The sequence below is a fragment of the Cicer arietinum genome, chromosome 7, assembly GCF_000331145.2.
Source record: "Cicer arietinum cultivar CDC Frontier isolate Library 1 chromosome 7, Cicar.CDCFrontier_v2.0, whole genome shotgun sequence".
Taxonomy (NCBI): domain Eukaryota; kingdom Viridiplantae; phylum Streptophyta; class Magnoliopsida; order Fabales; family Fabaceae; genus Cicer; species Cicer arietinum.
Window position 1 is genome coordinate 9,604,990 of NC_021166.2, and position 20,896 is coordinate 9,625,885.

The following is a 20,896-nucleotide window of genomic DNA, read 5'->3' on the forward strand; positions in this document are numbered from 1 at the left end:
AAATCGCAACTTAACTATTTCAGAACGAACTCAATCCAACAAATAATCTTTATAGATAATTTCTTAACCGTACTACATTTTTTTGCAAAATCAACATCCTCAACCACTGGTTCGAAAATGTCCCATTTCAAATCAACTAGGATCCATAAGTGAAATTATATCACGATAATTCAACAAACAAAACATAAAGCATACTTATTGGCCTGATCAATTTGATAGCTTTGTGTTCTTACTAGATCAATCATTCCACTAATATTTATTCAACTTTAAACAAAAAAACTCACAAAATATCAAAGTATTGTAGAGTTACATTATCGTTTCTTTCAAATGAAAATAGTATTAATAGAGTTAATGAATGATAGAATTGTGTATTAAAAATACAAAATTATTGTAACAAGAGTTATGTTATGAGTTTGAATTTTAATTTGAGTGTTGGAAAAGATAAAGTTTCAAAATGTACGGCAGAAGTGTCATTTTGGTAAAAGATATTTTTGGATTTTTGAAGGAATTTGAGCTTACACCATGATAAATTTCTTTGAAAGCTTATTTTTGCTTATATTTTTTACTTATATCATTTTTTGGGGATATTTTTCATTCAAAACTCTCCATTATATCATAAATTGAAACGTATATACTAAATTACCTATTTTTTTTTTTTTTTTTTTTATCTTTTAGAAGCCGCAAGGCGAAGATGCGACCACTTGCATTTTTTTCTTGGGATGCCCATGATGCGACCTCTTGTGGAAAAAAAATAAAATTCCTTCAGGTAGTCGCACCCCCTCCTTGTGAACTCGTGAAAGTAAAAAAAAGTATAACATTTTGGTATATGAGTTTTAGTGTATGGTATAATGGAGAATTTTGAATGAAAATAAGATATAAGTGAAAAATATCATATTTTCTCACATCCAAATCTTTTTAAAATCTATCAAATTTTGCACGAACCTAATAACCCACAAATATATTTTATAGAATAAATTATTCAATTCGATCGTATATTTTTGTGTATTTAAGAATATTAGAGAAGAAATACTCCATTTCATATTGTTTGGATGATTTTTTAACAAAACCGATCCAAAGTGATATGTCCCCAAGCCCAAGCCCATTTTCGCTTCCTTTCGGACAGGTTTGAGTTATTCGCACTCCTTAAAACAGCATTGCCATTTTCTCCGTTTTTCAACGGAACATCTGAAATAAATAATCGTTTTCCTTTTCATTTCTACTCCCAGTACTAGTTGCAGTAGCTACGTATTTCTTTCGTTCACTCTTTATCCCACTCTCTCCGATTCCTAGGGTTTTTGCACTTCACTATGGCTTCCCCAACTCATTTCGACGACGTAATTCTCAACTCTATCGTTTCGTCCTCGCTCTTTGCTTTTCTCATGCGTATTTTACTAATTTGTTTTATTTATTTATTCTTCTCTATAGCAGGAATTTGATTTTGGAGGTGGATTTAGTGGAACGCGTTCAGGTTTTGCTTTTTTCTTATAAAAATATGCATATGTTATTATTTATTCAACATATTCTTATTGTTTCATTGTTATGAATTAGATACTATAGGTAATAAGCGGTCATCCCCTGAGTTCGATGATGGAGATTTTGATAATGATCGTTTCGGAAAGAAGAAGGTAAAATTTGATTCATTCAATATTATTCGAGTATTCGTTTTTTTCTCAAAACCTAATTAAACTGCAATTTGTGGCGAACCTTCATTTTTCAGGCCAAAAGTCAAGCTGAAGAAGAAGCTGCTTCTGGTGTCACAACTGGAATGATTTTGTCTCTTCGTGAGAGGTATGGATATATGAGTGTAGATGATGTGAAAATTATGAATATTTTGCTTTCCAAGATTGCATGAAGTGAACTGTTTGAGCCTGAAAAATTTCATGGACTTCGTTTTTTGCAGTCTTCAGGACTGTAAGGATATGCTTGCCTCGTGCCTGGTACGTTTTTTTTTGCTCAATGAATTTGAAATTCTGTTATTGAGGGAAGTGGACTGTAGTTATAAGTCATTTGATTTATACTTTATAATTTTTTTTTACTACGGATCGCCGCATGTATCATAAACACGTCCAATGCCTATGGATTTAATGGGCATTTAAGCAATTTAAATGTCAATCCAAATCCAAACATGCCATTAAGTGTTAGATTCATGTATGGCTTGGCTCACAATAAATAAGTTGTGTTTACTTATTTTTAATGTGAACACTTTGAATGATGTGGGAGTGGGATATAGTTCTCATATATCCTTACTTTGATAAGTTAGAGAGAATTCCCACAGCCAAACCTAAACTGTTGGATTTGAGTTTTCCTATTCCCCTCTCAAAAGTTACATATATATGATAGTCTAGGTGGAATCGGAACTTATGCAGTTGGAAAGCCAAGTGATTCTGTTTGTTTACTTACATATTTTTTGTTTTCTTATAAAATATGTCTTTTGAATGTCTGTGATTGTTTGCATTTGATTTTGACTGCAAACAATCACAATCCTACTCTAGGTTGAGTTGTAGCGTTTCCTTTCCTTAATTTTTTTTACTGGATCATTTGCTTATTTCAGAATGAACTTGATGATGCAAATTCCGAAATTCAGAAATGGCGTTCTTCATTTCAAAATGAACCATTCATACCTGCTGGGACCACACCAGGTTAGTTTGTATGTGAGTTGTTTGCTAGTAGTGATATATCATAGACGTACTAGTAATTCAAGGTCTAGTTATGTTTACGGTTGTTAGGGTATTAAATAGACACCTGAGCAATTATTTCGCATTGATGCTTTCTAGTACCCAAATTGGTGATTAACTATCTTCAAGCACTGAAATCATCAGAAGAGTCCTTAGGAGATCAGGTACAGCCATTAAGAATCTAAAATTCTATTTTTTTCTTTAAAATGGTTCCTTATATACACTGATCATATTGTATTGATCCCTTCCACATTTTTGTTGGTTATCAGCTTGAAAAGGCAAAGAAAAAGGAAGCTTCATTCATTGTGACATTTGCTAAACGTGAGCAAGAGATAGCAGAGCTGAAGGTATGTATATTCTAAAAATCAGGTTCTTGTTCTTTATGGTATCTGGATGTGTTGTTTTATTTATTTTGTGTCTACTTAGGATTCTAGAGTAAATCATTTATCCCACTAGGAAAAAATATACAGATAACAAAATAAGAAGAAAGCTAAAATCATGAATGGTTCAATATTATTTCATCATGTATCTGTTTCCAACAACCTATTTTTTTGGTAACGTACCTATATACTGCCAACCAGTACTGATAATTCTTCCTATCACAATCATACTGATAGTTGTTTTCATATCTTGGCGACAACAATAAGCCTCACTGATGATGAATTCTCTATTGACTCTGATTTATACCCTCCTTAATTTTATCATCCATGTTTTTAGTTTCTTGAATTTCCCTACTCATTGAAGCTTTTAGATATTGTTCTTCTTTAGCTTGAGGAAGTTTTACTTCTTGCTATGTACTATTGCTTGCATCTTTATAGTGAATCCTTTTCATCCTTGGCTATGCAATATACTAACTAGCACTTCAGTGTAATGATCATTCAAGCCATCTTATCTTTCAAGTAATACTTATCTGTATGATGTTCATTATCCATATGTTCCCTTTCCATCCATGTTTTATGTAGCTCACTTTTTTTGTTATTTTCTTTTTAAAAAGCATTCATTTATGACAATCTTAAATCATAAGCGTTGGAACATCACAAAATGTCTTATTACTATATCTTTGTTGTAAATTAAAGTATAGTAGAAATCTTAGAATATCTTTCAAATATATATTGTGGTTTCAATTAGTCAGTTATTGCGAAAGCAATTTTAGGAGTTGTTTCTTGATTTCGTTGTTTATCTTGATTTGATTCCTTATTTAGTTTGTTATTACTTACTACTTAGTAGTCTTGTTGTATGAGTGGACTTGGGTTTGTATTGCTAATACTATATTCTAGTAATCTAGTTGTTGTCTTAAATATTAGTCATTACAAAAAGTACATCATTGTGTTAGTATTTTGTACTACGTTATTACACATCTATACCATAATTTAAAAAGAGATCTAGTAACTAGTGGATATTTGTTTGTATACATTACCCTGTAACAACACACTTCTTTTTCAAATTTAAATTTAGATACATACAACATGAGTATTGAAGCTGAAATTGAGATAAGTTCATATAACATAGTTATTTTGAAACTGAAACAAGCAAATTAAATTAAAATGCACAATATTGAAAATAACACAATAAAAAATATATACAACATCCTTGTAGGAATATTATTGAGAGCCTTATTTCCCTCTTTTCTCTATTTAAACCCGATAATTCTGACTCACTGCACAATTCCTTATAGGAAGTGAATGAAGTTCAAGAGTTAGGGAAAATTTGAAACTGATTAATTGTGATTCTGATCTGAACATTTTAAACTTCCCATATGTTCTTTAAGTAGTCTTATCTTGATCAAAAAGTTCAAAGCTACTTTCATTTTATTGATGTGTGGTTTGTTTCATTATATGTTTTTCTAATTTTATTTTGTTTTATGTCTTTCTAAACTTTTCCAGTCAGCTGTACGGGATCTCAAAGCTCAACTCAAGCCAGCATCAATGCAGGTATTGATTACCATATAAGTATTTCAATATATATCCAGATAAATTTGTTCATTGATGATTCTTCATTCTTATTCATGCATTTTCGAAGGTCAATAGTTTTCCAACTTTGTTGAGCCACTTAGATATTGTTTATGCTTTGTTCTTTACTTGTATTTCAGATTATTTATTGCATTTATGTTGTACAACATTTAATAGGAGAAGTCATTGCACAATATTATTGGGTGCTTTCATGCTAAATAGAGACATCAAGTTTAAAGCATGAATATTAAACTGCATCATTTATTACCTTAATTGTCTATGTTGTTTCTGTAACTGTAACCAACTCCACTTATTAAAGACATTGATTGCTGTTGCATGTGTGTGGCAACCTTGTTACATGTGTAATGGTTGAACTTTAACACTTATCAATTTTGGTGTATCTTGTTGCATTTGCATTTGCTTTTATTCCTTCTTGGGTTCTCCTCAAAATATTATTACCTATTTTTTGCTGCTATTTAAATTGAAGGCAAGGAGGTTCTTACTAGATCCGGCACTTCATGAAGAGTTCACGCGATTAAAGGTTTGTTACTCAACTTTTTTCTGGCTTTAAATCAAAGGTTGATTTTTGAATCATGGAAGTAGCGTACATGTTCCATGTCATAGAGTTTCGACTAAGTTTTACGCTTGTTGTCAACTTCCTAAAATCCCATTTTTCCCTTTTTCTTAAACCAAACATATCTCTATTCCAGTCATTTCCCCTCCTTTGAACCAAACAAACACAAAATGAAGAAACATATTATCCTTTAGGTTAAATTATAGTTTTGGTCCTCTTAAGTTATTTTTAGGTTTCACCTTGGCTCCTTAAGTTTATTTTGATTCTCTTTAAGTTACAAATGTCAGTCACGTTGGTCCCTTAAGTTACAAATGTTTGACACTTTTGTCCTCCCCCCCCTCCCCCAGTGTCTTAACATTTGTAACTTAAGTGGTCGAAATGTCTTATGTTTGTAATTTAAGAGGCCAAAGTGTCTTAACGTTTTTAACTTAAGAGCCCAAAATGAAACAAAAAATGCTAAAAGGGACTAAAGTGTCTAACTTTTGTAACTTAAGCAACCAAAATAAAATGCAAAATGGCAGATGGTAGTTCCGTCACCTAGTAACAAAGTGTCTGCTTATTTCATGGTGGTAGTTCCATCACTTGTTCGTTGGGAGATCTTGTTAAGAGATTTTACTATTTTGTATATTACCAAATGAAATGGAATCAACTTTTTTTTTGTAGAAACAAAAGATAAAGTAGAAGAGGGTAGGCACACTCTAGTTTGATTATCTGGTTTAAATACAAACCATCCAGCTGAAAAGGATAACTTCTAGGGTGTAGGGTGGTGTTTAATGTAAAATGGGTTTTTAGCTGACTACTATTATTAGCTATCTGTAACTGTCCAGCCCAACCCTTACCGTGGGAATCGAACCCGGGACTTGGGGGATAAGTATCACTGTCCACTCATTCCCACTACCAATTGATCTAACATTATGCACATTGATGCTATTACTAGTCTTTCTTACAAGTGTTCTAATCATAGAATTTAGTTGCGGAAAAGGACAAAAGAGTAAAGGAGTTGCAAGATAACATTGCTGCTGTAAACTTTACAGCCCAAAGCAAGATGGGGAGGTTGCTGATGGCTAAATGTAAAACTCTGCAAGAGGAAAATGAAGAGATTGGGAATCAAGCTTCTGAGGGCAAGGTACTGCTATCTTATTTTCTTCATGCTTCTAAGGTTAACTGTCAATTTTTTCCTTTTTTTTCACATCATTTCATTCATTTGGGAGTTGGTTTTCTCATCCCCACATTCCATATATCTACTTGTATGAGAGAAATAAAATTAATAATAAACATTTCATATGTTGTCTAATGAAAACAAGTGTATGTTATTTAGTGATTGGAAGTAACATTACACAATTAACTATTAACAGATCTACACAGATTACTTTACCAGATTTATTTGTGATTATTGTTAGTTTCTGAGTTGGTGCTGATATCATCTTCTTTTTGCACTTTTTTTATTTGTCTGCAGATTCATGAATTAGCAATGAAACTTTCATTGCAGAAATACCAGAATGCGGAACTCCGAAATGAATTTGAAGGTTAGATGTTGAGTGATTTCATCTCGTTATGGTGTGGCGTTTTTTGTGGTTGGACTCTTTACACAGGCTACTTAGTGACTGTTTGTTTCCTCTGTCACCATACTGGATTCATCAAAGAGGTCCTTTTGTAATTACTAGTATTGTAGTATTATTCATTTGAAATATACTAACATATATTGGCAATAATGTTGCAAATATGCTTGCAACACTATTGTGTAGCAAAATTCATGTGGGTCCCTCTATTAGGGGATCGGGTTCTAATGTTTAGAGTGTATTGGTAATATTCTTTATAGTATTGTTGTAAGGAACTTTAGATGTTTCAACCTGTTAAGTGTTCGGCATGAATCTTTTGATCTATTTGTTTATAAGATTGAAGACTAGGATTTAAGGTTATGCAATTTTGGTCTATTATTATTTCTTTATGCATCAGCAATTTTTGTAATCTTAACCCTTAAAATTGGCTACAGGGTTGCAGAAGCATATGGATGGATTAACCAATGATGTGGAAAGATCCAATGAAATGGTTTTCACTTATCCCTACTTTCATATTTTACTGAGATTTAAAATTTCACTGCATGTCTGTTCACCATTATGCTTTCTTTTTTCTCACTTAACAATGTTTATGAGAAATAGAGATTAGTACTGTTGTAGGAAACCGTTTAACGACCTCAACAAATCTTTTATGGAAAAGGCCTATATTGTTCACAAATGCTAAATATAAAGTAGGTAAATGGTTGTGTAGATTAAAGGAATTATTTAATATCTACTAGTATGATTGAAAAATTTAACATTAACAAACTTCAATTAATCTCTGATGACTGAAAATGTTGTCATTTAGAGCTCTAATTTTTAAAAATGGTAAAACTGATTATAAGATGTTGTACTCATTCTTTAATATATAATTTTTTATTGCAGATGTGAAAGTTTTAATGGCTTAGAACTTTTTAAACTGTCGAAAATAATATAGTTATCAATAGCTCAAAAGTATTTAAATTTTTTGAATTCTTAAACTTTAGGATGGTAGTTTTATGTACTCTGATATTTCGTCTTTTAAATCTTTCGTCATTAATTACTTCAAATAGACTATGTTTTGGAACTATCGCATTCTTGGCTATTTGTTTAAGGTTGTATGTGTATTCATTGGGTTTTCCTGCAGGTTTTTATCTTGCAAGATAAATTAGATGAGAAGGATCAGGAGATCCAAAGACTGAAAGATGAGTTGCAACAAAAAAGCTTTGCAGAGAACAGAGGCTGCATTTAATGGGGACAGATTGATGAGATGATACCTACAGAAGATGTTAACTGATATCACTCTAAACTTCAAAAAATTTGTTGGAAACTGTAAATTCTATGTGGTTTCCGTTGGTAGTTCACAGCTGTATAGTGTATACAATTTGTTTGTTCGAATTTTTGTGGCACGAAGGATATTTTATTACTGCACGGTGGTTCTTATGGAATTATAACGCCTGTATTAACCACCCAGATGCCATCTCTGCGACTGAATCATCAGCACCCTGTGCAGGCTCCAATCACGTTTGGAAAAGGTATTTTGCTGGATTTGAGAACAATGGTCGAGAGGATAAGCGTAATACAGAATGATAGCCGAAGATGTCACGTGATTTATTTATTTTTATTCAAGTCAAATTTAACCCGACTCTTCAAATCTAATCAAACAGCTATCCTGAAATGTTTTCAATTCTCATTATAATTATGGATGTTTTTATGTTGCACATCAATAGTAATATGTCTTATGTTGTAAATGTTTTCGTGTCTTTACAATTGCATGCCAGAGTGTCGTCAATCCGGTGTTCATGTAGAATTTATCCGAAGTTAGCTTGTATTGACAGAAGAAAAACAACGAATTTAGGCCGTTGAATTTAACTTTTTGGTTCAAAACGTTTTGAAATTTAGAGCATAGGGTCCCCATCTGAAAAGGTTACGTGTATTTCTCTTTTAAAAGTAGAGATTTATGTCGAGTTGAGTTTGGAACTTGTTCATTTAGAAGTCACATGTAGCTTGTAACGTGGGTGGCTCTCAAGCTCTGCTCTCATGCATTTTCTCAGTCGAAAACACACATTATAGACACGCGTATCACCCGTTTGATGTTACACTTATCCCTTACTCGTTTTATATTGAATTGTTCAAACTTTCCCGAACACTCTTCACTTTTCGGTTACCTTCCCAAATTTGTTTCGTTTTGTGATTCAATTAGTGTCACTGACTTTTGTTTTCGTTTTTTTGACACCGATCATGTTGATCTCGAGTTCTTTTTATTCTATTTTGATTCTTCAAATTAATAAATGTTAAAAAGTTTATCTCTTAAGTATGGCTTTTTATTTTATATTTTAGTCTTTTAAATTATAATGTAAATATTTAATATAAAAATTCTACATAGTCAATAGATTATAATCACTCAAAATAATTGTGATTTTATTATATATTTATAATAAAAATAAAATATTTTTAACAATCCAACAATTAAAATTAACTGACAATACAAAAGATATTTATATTATCAGTTTATAAATTAAATTCATAAATATTTTAATTATTTACGTAATTCTTTTTAGTTTGACAAATATTCTCTAAATTCATAATACATTTGGGTGACTAATTATGTGAGTCAAAAAGAAGAACAAAGATATTTAAGAAATATTTGATAAACTCAATCAACAAATTAATAACAACGACCAAAGTGAAATTTAACAGACAATATAAAATTTAAAAAGTACTTATGAGATCAAAATAAAATAAAATAAATTTAGTAAATTAAAGTAAAATTTAAAAATAATTTAGAGATTAATTACACAATTTAACCAAGTAATTATTCATAAAATATCATAAATTTATAAATAAATTAAAAATAACGAAAATATTTAATATTTTTCATATAAGTTAAAATAATTTTTATTCAAAATGTTATGATTTAAATATTTTAAAAAAATATTGGATTCGATCTAATTAAATATGATTTTAATTGAATCATTTTTTATTGATCTAAATTTTAACTATTAAAAATTCTATTAGTATTAAAACTTGTTTGATGTATAATATAACTTATAACGTACTAAAAGATAATGTAATAAAACAACAATTATATTTATTGCGTAAAACACATTAAATAAATAAATAAAAAAGATTTGTTTTGTGTCTAATTTTTTATATTATATTAATAAATATTATTAGAAAATGGAAAACTAATATAAATACAATAACTTATACTAATGAAATATAAATAAGTATATAAAGGTTTAATTTATTTATTTATTTTAAATCTAAAATTCAATTTATTTCAAACCAAACACATTTTACAAAATAGGATATAAGTTCTCACAAGAGTTTATAAAAAGATGCACTACTCATTTTACAAGTTGGTTTTGTAAAGATTAGTTAAGTCCAATATAAAGTCTACAATGTTATCAACAATCTATGGATTAAGGTTATCCACTTTTTGTGCAGATGTATCAAACTTAATAGTGCTAGACGTGAGCGGGGTGTAATATAACAACAAAAATTCTACATAAATTAAAAATGAAGTCTCACAAGAGTTTATAAAAGAAAAATTTACCACACACCCCATATTTGTACCTATAATCTCAAAAATTTTAAAAAATGTCAAATATACGTTCGATTTTTAAAAAAATTTGTGGAAGTTACCAGAAAAGATTTTTGGTAGAGAAATGTTTACGGGAAAGTTTTTCGGCACAGAAGGCTTCTATCGGAAAACTTTAAAAAAGTTTTTCGGTACAAAAGAGTAAAAAGAAAATTTTCCGATACAGAAAAATAAAAAAGTGTGTACCGAAAATCTTTAAAAAAGTTTTCTAATACATAAGAATAAAAATGTATATTACCGAAAAACTATAAAAAAAAAATAGAAGAGTAAAAAGATAAAAGTTTTTCGATACACATCTTTTTACTCATTTTCTTTATCGAATTTTTTATTGTTTTTTATTTATAAATTTAAAGATTTATACGAGAACAAAAATGTCATTTCCTTATATTTGTGGGGATAAAGATTAAATGTAGGAATATATGGTAAAAAATTTATTATAAAGATATGCAGTCCTCGTCTTACAAATCAATTTTGTAAGAATGAGATAAATCCAATATAAAATAGAGTTAGTTTTTTTAAGATTTTAAAAAATGATGTGACATTATATTTTAAAAATAATATAAATTTCTTTAAAAAATATTATAAAAATAAATAAAATACAATAAAAGTTATTATTAAAAAAATTTAAAATAATAAAACATTTATTTAATCCAAACATCGGATGCTCTATGCAAAATTAACTATTGTTGTATTACAATGACATATATTTCATTCTTGGTCTTGGTGAGCTAGGAAACTCAGCTCACTTAAATTGTTCATAACAAAAGACCTTTCTTATCATATATGCAACTTCCCCATTCACATACATATTCATTATTGAAACTCCCAAACCTTTGTTATCATCACCATGCCGCCACCAAGCTTAACCACCGTCAAAGAAACAAATCTTTTCCATGTCAATTCGCTCCCATCCATAACATTCAAAAACTCCACATTCCTCGCTAACAACAACCCAATCCTCACTCATGTCCCACCAAACATAACCGTCACTCCACCGTCTCACACCAACACCAACGCTAACATAGGCTGCTTTGTCGGTTTCAACGCCGACGATCCACGCAGCCGCCACGTCGTTCCCATCGGCAACCTCAACGGAATCAAATTTACAAGCATATTCAGATTCAAACTATGGTGGAGCACTCAATGGACAGGTACCAACGGAAACGACATAGAACACGAAACACAAATGATGATACTCGAAAACGACACCGTTAAACGACGCCCTTACGTTCTCTTCTTACCACTCATCGAAGGTTCATTCAGAGCTTCACTTCAACCAGGACACAATAACTGCGTCGACATTTGCATGGAAAGTGGGTCCACACGTGTCACCGAATCAACCTTCAAAACATGTTTATACATTCACGTTAACTTCGATCCTTATAATTTAATGAACGAAGCTATTAAGGTAATTCGAGACCACTTAGGAACTTTTAAGCTTCTAGAAGAGAAAACAACACCTGATATTGTTGATAAGTTTGGATGGTGTACATGGGATGCATTTTATCTTAAGGTGGACCCTCAAGGAATAAAAGAAGGTATTAAGAGTTTAGTAGAAGGTGGGTGTCCTCCGGGATTTATAATCATTGATGATGGTTGGCAAAATTTTTGTCGTGATGATGAAGAACCTTTTAACGGTGGTGATTGTTTATTAAGTTTGAATTGTTGTGTACCTGGGGAACAGATGTTGGGAAGGTTAATAAGTTTTGAAGAAAATAAAAAATTTAAGGAATATAGGGTGGAAAATTGTGATGAATTTGGTTTGGGTGGATTTGTGAAGGAGTTAAAGGAAGAATTTGGAGGTTTATTAAAGGAGGTGTATGTGTGGCATGCTTTATGTGGGTATTGGGGTGGGATTAGGCCTAATGTTGAAGGGATGCCGGAATCGGTGGTGGTGGTTCCGAAGTTGTCACCGGGTGCGGAGGTGACTATGACGGATTTGGCGGTGGTGAAGTTATTAGAGAATGGAGTGGGATTGGTGAAGCCACAAGAGGCTTCTAGTTTGTACCAGGGACTTCACTCTCACCTTCAATCCGTTGGAGTTGATGGTGTCAAGATTGATGTCACACACGTAAGCATTTCATTCATTAATTCTTCTATTTTTTTAAAATTATCAATATACACCTATACAATCCTTTTCCATTACATATAGTTAGTGGTATTATATATTTGATTTATTGGAAATTTGAAAAGAAAAGAGACTAGAGAAAATAAAATGTCGAATATGTATATAGAGAAATTATGAGAATCTATATATTATTGTTTTTTTGGAGATGTATACACACAAAAACCCGACATTATACAAAATACAGATGTGTGTGAAATAAAAAAATATGTATAATATAAAAGAGATCTATACATATAATATAATGTTGATGTTGGATTTTGTATCCATCTAACATTTTTGTTTTTTTTATATGTATAGTTGTATACTAGCTAATGTCCAAACCGATATGAGAAATAAACACTCTCTCATGATCGTCTGTACTTTTTTGTATTATGTACATTTTTTTTTATTGTGTTTTCTGTAGTAATATGGTTTTATTTTAATTTAATTCGTTGATAGTTGTAAGTTGTAATGATGACTATTTTATGAGGGTAGAATTAGAATGATATAAAAAGTACCACCAAATAAGGCTACTTTATATCAATAGATTTTACCACCCTCCCTAAATTTTCAAACATCTTCTTTTCTTTCTCTGAAAAAAATATATAATAGGTGCTGGGTGGATTTATTTTCCAAATAAGACCACCAATTTTACTAACTTTGTTATTATAATTCTTAAAGAAAAGAAAGAAAGAATAGTGTGTATTATTGTGGTTATATATGACAGGTTTTAGAGATGGTGTCAGAGGAATATGGTGGTCGTGTTGAAGTCGCTAAAGCGTATTACAAGGCACTTACTGATTCTGTGAGAAAACATTTCAAAGGCAATGGTGTCATTTCCAGCATGCAACAGTGCAACGATTTCATGTTCCTTGGTACACAAACCATATCACTTGGACGAGTTGGTACGTTATTATTACTCATTGTTGTCACATTAAAATTATTATTATATTAGTAATTCCTCATAAGTCATATATAATGCAGGTGATGATTTTTGGTGCACTGACCCAGCTGGAGATCCAAATGGTACATATTGGCTGCAAGGATGCCACATTGTACACTGTGCCTATAACAGCTTATGGATGGGAAATTTTATACATCCAGATTGGGACATGTTCCAATCAAATCATCCTTGTTCTTATTTCCATGCTGCTTCTCGTGCCATCTCTGGTGGACCAATTTATGTAAGCGATTCTGTTGGTAACCACAACTTCAACTTACTTCACAAGATTGTTTTACCTGATGGTTCCATTTTGCGCTGTCAACATTATGCACTTCCAACTATAGACTCTTTGTTTCATGACCCTTTACATGATGGCAAAACAATGCTCAAAATTTGGAACCTCAACAAAGTAAGTCATATCATTAATTCAATTGTCTATTTTCAAATATGAAGTTTCGATGCTACATAAGCTTAAACCATTATTCTGATTTTTGTATGTGTTTTTGCTGCTAACAGTATAGTGGAGTTTTAGGTCTGTTCAATTGCCAAGGAGGAGGTTGGTGCCCTGTGACTAGGAGAAACAAGAGTGCCTCTGAGTTTTCACACTCTGTTACTTGCGTTGCAAGTCCTAAAGATATTGAATGGAATCAAGGAAAATATCCAATCTGCATTAAAGGGGTTGATATATTTGCTGTTTACATGTTTAAGGATGAAAAATTGAAGCTACTTAAGTACACAGAGAGTATAGAAGTTTCACTTGAGCCTTTTAGTTTTGATCTATTAACAGTTTCTCCAGTGATGGTCTTACCCAAAAATTCAATCCAATTTGCTCCAATTGGATTGGTGAACATGCTTAACTCAGGGGGTTCAATTATGTCATTGGAATTTGATAAGCAAGAAAATTTGGTGAGAATTGGGGTGAGAGGACATGGAAAAATGAAGGTATTTGCATCAGAGAAGCCAGTAAGTTGTATGATTGATGGAGAACCTGTGAAATTTGATTATGATGGTAGTGTGGTAATGCTTAAAGTCCTGTGGCCTGGTTCTTCAAGGTTCTCTATGGTTGAGTATTTATTCTGAATTATAATTTGGGGTCTTAGAGATTCTTGAAGATAAGATAAGTACTATAGAGGCCAATCAATATTTCACTAAAATGATAGTACAAATAAATATTTGTGACTAGAGTTGTATCTGTTACTCTCTCCTTAATAAAATATAAGTAAATAAAAATTGATATATTAGTATAAAATACAAATTAAATATATTAATTTTTGTTGATTTATTTTTACTTATTGTTGTATAAAGAGTTGATATTTAAATTACTAGAAATCATCACAAAATTTAATCATTGTTATTATATATTTTTCTTCTACTTTTATAATTTAAATCATCTTTATCTTTTCTTATGACAAGAACATATAAATGAAACATTTTTCCATAAATTACTATTGAACAATAAATTTGTGCAAATTGAATCTTAAAGTATTTTGAATGAGATTCACGTTTCATCTCATTTGCATTAATATACATTCATCTTCTTTACTATATGATCCAATAATTTTTTTTAAATCTTCTTTACTATATGATCCAATAATTTTATACACATTAAAAAAAAGTGGTAAATGAATGAATGAACATTTGAGTTTTATATACAAAATAATCATCATCTTCTTTAGTGTTTGTAGCTCAAAGTGGAAATTGGTATGAAAATCACTCAGCACTTGTATTAAATATTAATTAATGGATGCAAAATAGTGCTGAAAGATTCAAGTCGTTGAACAGAATAACTGGATCGACCATTAAGCCCACAATGTTGAAGTGGACCGTAGCCTTATCCTATTAATAACTAGGAAAGGGTTGGCATTCCGCTGCTGCCATTTTTTGAGTTTTTTATGCTCAAAAGAACATTGACAAAAAATTATGGATTTTATCGTTTCCAAGTTGAACTTTAGAGGATATTAGAGAAGATTTTGAATGGTTAATTTTTTTTATATATATTTGTTATTTTAAAAAAATTAAAAGAAAAACAATACATGATATATAATATTATATTATTCTTTTTATTTTTTTAAATATTATATATATATATATATATATATATATATATATATTTCAAAACCCTTCCTTCTTAAATCTTCGAAAAATCAACTTGCAAATACAATTTAAAGTGACTGCCACATGACAATGTGATGGATTGATATCATGGATCCTTTAAAATTAAGATTTAATTTATATAAATTAATAATAATAAAATATTTACACAATCAATTAATTATAATTATTAAATTATTAAAATCATTTAACTTTATTATAATTATTTCTAATGATATACATAGATATTTGTGATTTATTAATTGTATAAACTTTTTTACATTATCAATGCATAATAATTAAACCATTAAACATAATTTTGTAAGTATTAAGTATAAAATGTCAAAGTAAATTTTTAAATGAAAACAGTAGTCGCAATTTTAACATTTTTTAAAGTTAAGGTCAACACATAAAGAATAGGAAAAATTCAAAGTTTTTGAGAGTGCGTATTTCTTTCTTTTTTTTTAAAAGAAAAAATTGTTTATTTTGGATAGGTCAAAATATCCTCTTTCTTTATAAAAAACAATGTCATAGAAATTAGTTTTTCACCTATCTTTTTATTAGAAATATTTCCATAAACATCTTATTAAAAAAATGCAAAAAATTTATGATAAAAAATATAAAATTAATTTAGTGGCTGAGATAAAAAAAATTAAAGAGTGAAGTGATAAAGTGGTTTTATTATGAAATATTTATGTGTGTTTTTATCAAATATGTGAGTTAATCTTTGGCTTGCACAAAATTTCTTGATTATAATTGGTGGTGATCAATATAAAAATTTAGTCTAACTAAAATGCACATCCCACTAAAACAAAAAAGAAAATAACTCATATATCATATTAAAAAGAAAAAAAGTTAATTGGGATGGAATATTCTATGACAATTTTGAATTTCTGAAATTTTGAGGTCAGTAAATTAATCATAAAATGGGAGTTACACGATTCAAGTATTTCATGAGCTCATTCCACTTTTATGTATATATCCTTTTTATTCAATGAATAGAATGCTTGTGCTCATGCCACATGTTAAACACATGGCATTTACTCATTAAACTTATAAAAAGCACACTAAGAAGATAGTTGACATGAAAATGAGGACATATATACCCAATTCAATGGAGCCATCATTGTGTAGTGTTATTTGTGACCAATATCACAAGTCCACATCCTACCTTCTTCTCCTTCCGTTTCTCTTTATGTTTGTTGGTTATCATTTCTACGTGCTTACTTAGAAGATTTTTAGTGGACTCTTGTCAACTCAAAATAATATAAACTAGAATAAATTTCACACACAAAATAAATGCATGATTTAAGTTGACTTATCTATGTTCTATTAAAGAATTACTCAAACGCCTTTTCTTAAAGTTTAAGACCCACGGCCATAGTGGACTAACATTTTTGTCAAACTCCCAAAGTTACTATGGGTGTGTGAAACTATGAAATGCAATACTATTAGTATTAGTATTTTATTGATTGTAAGATCAAATTTTCAACCTTTTTTTACTTTATTTTCTAACTTATTCACTCGATTTTATATTTACTAATATATACAACTTGAGAAGGACTAAGCAATTGATTGAGGATAATGAATCATCTCCACATTTTATCTTCTCTATTTCTCTATTTCTTTTATGACAAATGTTAAAAATTGTCTAAAGGGTATTTAATAAACAATTAAATATAGAAATGTACAATTTTGGAAGAACTTTGATCTAGAAAAAGGGTGTGAAAGTGGAGGAAATAAATAATATATTGAAGTTTTACTTTATAAAGTGTGTGGATAGATCAATATAAATGTTAAAATCATTTATGCATTATGCACCATTGTTTCACTTGTACATATGATAAACATGGACAAAATTAAGTATTCAATTTATACAATTTTAAAGTAATTTTTTCTCTCACCTCGATATTTTCAAAAGTCTCAAATATATATTCGAATGGTATAATTTGAACACATCTTTTATGACTCCGAATTAATCAATTCTAACACGCATTAAAAACTTTTGAAAATATTAAAGGTAAGGAGAATAAAAATGATTATCTACTCGTGTTAAAAAAACCCAATTTTGGGGTCCAATTAGAAAATGGAATGGACCACTGGTTAGTACTTGGGAGGGAAGATAAAGACTTGTCTTGATAATTGCAGCAGAAATGAAAACCTCGAAGATTGATAAGCATGATTGAGTGGCCAGAATAAAATTGGTCCCGGGGGGCATGTACGTATCAATTCAAAGGGCTGATTTCGTGGACCCAAAATCTGCCATAGGTCCAGGCCCTTTGTTCTCTAGGAATGCAGTTGTCTTATCTCTTTCATCATAATTCTTGAGAGTGAAATCAAAGAATGAATTAAAGTTACAACTACAAAACCATCAAACACTTCATTTCATGCCCAAAACTGGACCTCACTGGCCCAACACAGCAACTTGCCTACAATTCCCAATGTTTTTCGTGAATAATAAATTGTTCAACGTCTATATATTTATATCTGTCCATTTTTTTTTTATCGTGCCAACATGTATATATTATTATTATTATTATACATGACTTAATAAATTAAACACAAGTGAAAGGTATTTTTGAAAAAAAATGCTACAACTTTTTTTTATCACCTTTATATATTTTATAGATATTGCTTTAATTGTATGATATTAGTATATTTATATTAATTAAAGTTGGGTAAACTCAAATGTTATATCAACATAGTAAGTTTCATATTTTATAACAAAATGATGAGAAAACTAATATATATATATATATATAATGAATGTTATGACAATAGTATAATTTCATAATTAGGTTTGATATTTGCCACCCATTTTCCTTCTTGTTAGCACTCTCTTGTTCTTCATCATTGGATAGAAGTGGTTTAAAGTGGTTTAGTATGAAAACACCTAATTGTTTTTTTTCATTTTATTTGAATAAGTAATTTCACATGTATTATAATTTCTTTCATGTTTTTTTTCTTCAAATTTCATTTTATTAGTGCAATCTTGTTTTGTTCACAATCTTGATGCAATATTGTTTAGTTTCTCATCTTATTGCAATATTTATTTAGTTCAAATTGACATATTTACTTTTCCTAATTTTATTTTTAATTAATAAATTTAGCAAATGTCATTAACATGACCATTTTTTATTATATTTTTGTATTATGTCTTTTTTCCTTGCATGAAAAATAAAGAGTAAACTACGATTTTTGTTATGAAATTATAAATGTCACTTAGTGTTAGACCTTAAATATACGAAATAGTAAGTTATTCTCTCAAATTATCTAACATTAGTCAAAATACTACTTAAACTTTTAAATTTATAGGAAAAATACTTCAAAAAATAGCTAACATCAAGAGTATTTGAAGTGATTTTAAACAATTCAAGAGACCAATTATCAAGAGTATTTGAAGTGATTTTAAACAATTCAAGAGAGCAATTTGATATTTTATAAAAGCTTAATTGAATTTTTGGCCTTCAAATTTTTCAATTGTACGATTTTGGTCTTCTTAATTTAAAACGAGCGATTTTGGTCATCACATTTATCCGATTTCTAATTTTGTAACCCATCACTTGTTTTTCTCGTATTTTTTAGCAATGTTGCATGATAGAGTGGACTTTGTAATAACTTGACACGATGAAAATTATTTTATTTTAATTAATTTTTTACCTAAAAGAAATATTTTTATCAAATAAAATAAAACTATATTTACTTAATTAAAAAATGAAAATTAGAATCCATAATTTCAGTCATGTTCCATTTTTTCTTAGTTTTGAGGTTTCTACAAGTATTCAACTTCTTTAGTTGTCACACATTAATTTAATTTGTCATTCACTAAACTTTCTATTTTCAACTCCATCTGAGTTCATAAAAGACGACTTCAAAGTTCTATCAAAAAGAGATAGAAAATACAACGATTCAAGGAAGAAATCGAGTGAAGGAGAGCTTAGATTCCAATTGCGTTTAAACGACGAAAGAGGAAGAGAAAATGTGTAAGAGATATTATAGTGATTTTAATTCAAACTCTAGTTCAAATTTGGATTCATAGAATGACGAGTCTGAACGGTTTAGTTAGAACTCCGAAGTATTCGGACAATGAAGGAAGAATGGAAAGAGAGAAAAAGGAAGAGAGAGAAGGAGAAAAGGAGCTGAGAAAAGTTGAAAGAAGAGAGAAGGAATAAAGAAAAATGAAAAAAATGAAGATAGTGGATAAAATTGTAGAATTTAATTAAGATATGTTCAATTATAATATTAACAACATTTAAATTGATTGTTGTTGTATTTCATATTAAATGCTAAGAATTTTAGTTTTGATTTGTTTGTTTGTTTTAATTAATTAATTAAAATAAAAAAATCCATCATGTTTCATCACAAAAAATACAAAATCAGTAAAATCATTCATTTCATTAAAAACAGTATGTGTGCAAAGTCAAAATCATCAATTTCAAATTAAGAAATTAAAATTACATTGTAATATTAGAATAGTCAAAAATAAAATTAATTTTTTTCTAAATTTAAAGTTTTAAATTCACCTAAGTTTATAATTTCAGTAAAAGTAGGCGTGCAGCTTTTTGCCAAAACCTTTGGCTAGCTCAAGCTTGAACAATATCAACCATTCAAAATGATTTACTATATTTGATGTATAGTGACTTTAGTGTATTTAAATAAAATTGTAATTAAAATAAATATTTTATTATAGTTTTAATTTTTTGTTCATTGATTTATAAAATTAATTATCTATTTTTAAAATTAATAATTTTAATTTTTTTTAAATTATTTAATTAAAATAAAGGTAATGTAACATATTTTAATAACATGATATATAATACAATGACGTAAAATGATAAATTTCTGTAAAATTAGAATAAAATATTATAAAAATTTAAATTTTATAAATTTTTTATATGTATTATTTAATCAATGACTTGTGAATAATTAATATATTTAAATAATTTTATATTATAAAATTATATGCTTTATAATTTAAAATATATTTAATTATTATTTTTAATTTAAAAGTTTAAATAAAAAATTAAAACTGTTAATTTTTAAAATAAAAAAATCAATTTCATAAATTAATGAAAATAAAATAATTAAAAATATAATTAAATTAATAAAAGATATTTAAAATAAATGATTAAGAGATTGATAAAATAAAGTTTCAAAAGTAAAGAACCTAAAAGTAGAGAATTCCGACCCATGAAGCATTATACAGCTACTGCTACACATAAGGACAGTATATTATATATAGCCTTTCTTTTTCCCGGTAATGCTTCACAGTCAATTCATAATAACTACTCTAAAGAGTTTTACACTTTCACTATTTTCAAGATATTGCGTCACAAACTGATGATTTTCCGGAGGAAGCTGACTCTGTGTTTATTTGGCTAAGTACGATAATATCCGGTATCATACAATATATCTAAT

At 29.2% G+C, this 20,896-nt stretch overlaps 2 protein-coding genes across 5 annotated transcripts; both read left to right on the top strand.

Annotated features, from left to right (window-relative positions):
* The first annotated feature begins 1,158 nt into the window (after nt 1–1,158).
* On the top strand, nt 1,159–8,460 carry LOC101508653 (FKBP12-interacting protein of 37 kDa-like). 4 transcript variants are annotated; one of them, XM_012711951.3, is made up of 14 exons: nt 1,159–1,334; nt 1,426–1,468; nt 1,558–1,625; nt 1,718–1,788; nt 1,901–1,937; nt 2,552–2,639; nt 2,775–2,839; nt 2,945–3,022; nt 4,559–4,606; nt 5,112–5,165; nt 6,163–6,324; nt 6,655–6,724; nt 7,192–7,247; nt 7,881–8,460. In XM_012711951.3, the coding sequence occupies exons 1-14, from the start codon at nt 1,308–1,310 to the stop codon at nt 7,983–7,985; spliced, it is 972 nt and encodes a 323-aa protein (XP_012567405.1). In that variant the 5' UTR covers nt 1,159–1,307; the 3' UTR covers nt 7,986–8,460. The 4 variants fall into 4 exon arrangements, with proteins under 4 accessions (XP_012567405.1, XP_012567406.1, XP_012567402.1 ...); XM_012711952.3 differs by having other exon boundaries at nt 1,429–1,468; XM_012711948.3 differs by having other exon boundaries at nt 1,160–1,334; nt 1,549–1,625.
* Nucleotides 8,461–11,028: 2,568 nt separating this feature from the next.
* On the top strand, nt 11,029–14,677 carry LOC105851050 (galactinol--sucrose galactosyltransferase-like). The gene is made up of 4 exons (XM_004515825.4): nt 11,029–12,408; nt 13,172–13,349; nt 13,429–13,796; nt 13,904–14,677. Exons 1-4 carry the CDS (start codon nt 11,185–11,187, stop codon nt 14,465–14,467), a joined length of 2,334 nt encoding a protein of 777 aa, XP_004515882.1. The 5' UTR covers nt 11,029–11,184; the 3' UTR covers nt 14,468–14,677.
* The last annotated feature ends 6,219 nt before the right edge of the window (nt 14,678–20,896 follow it).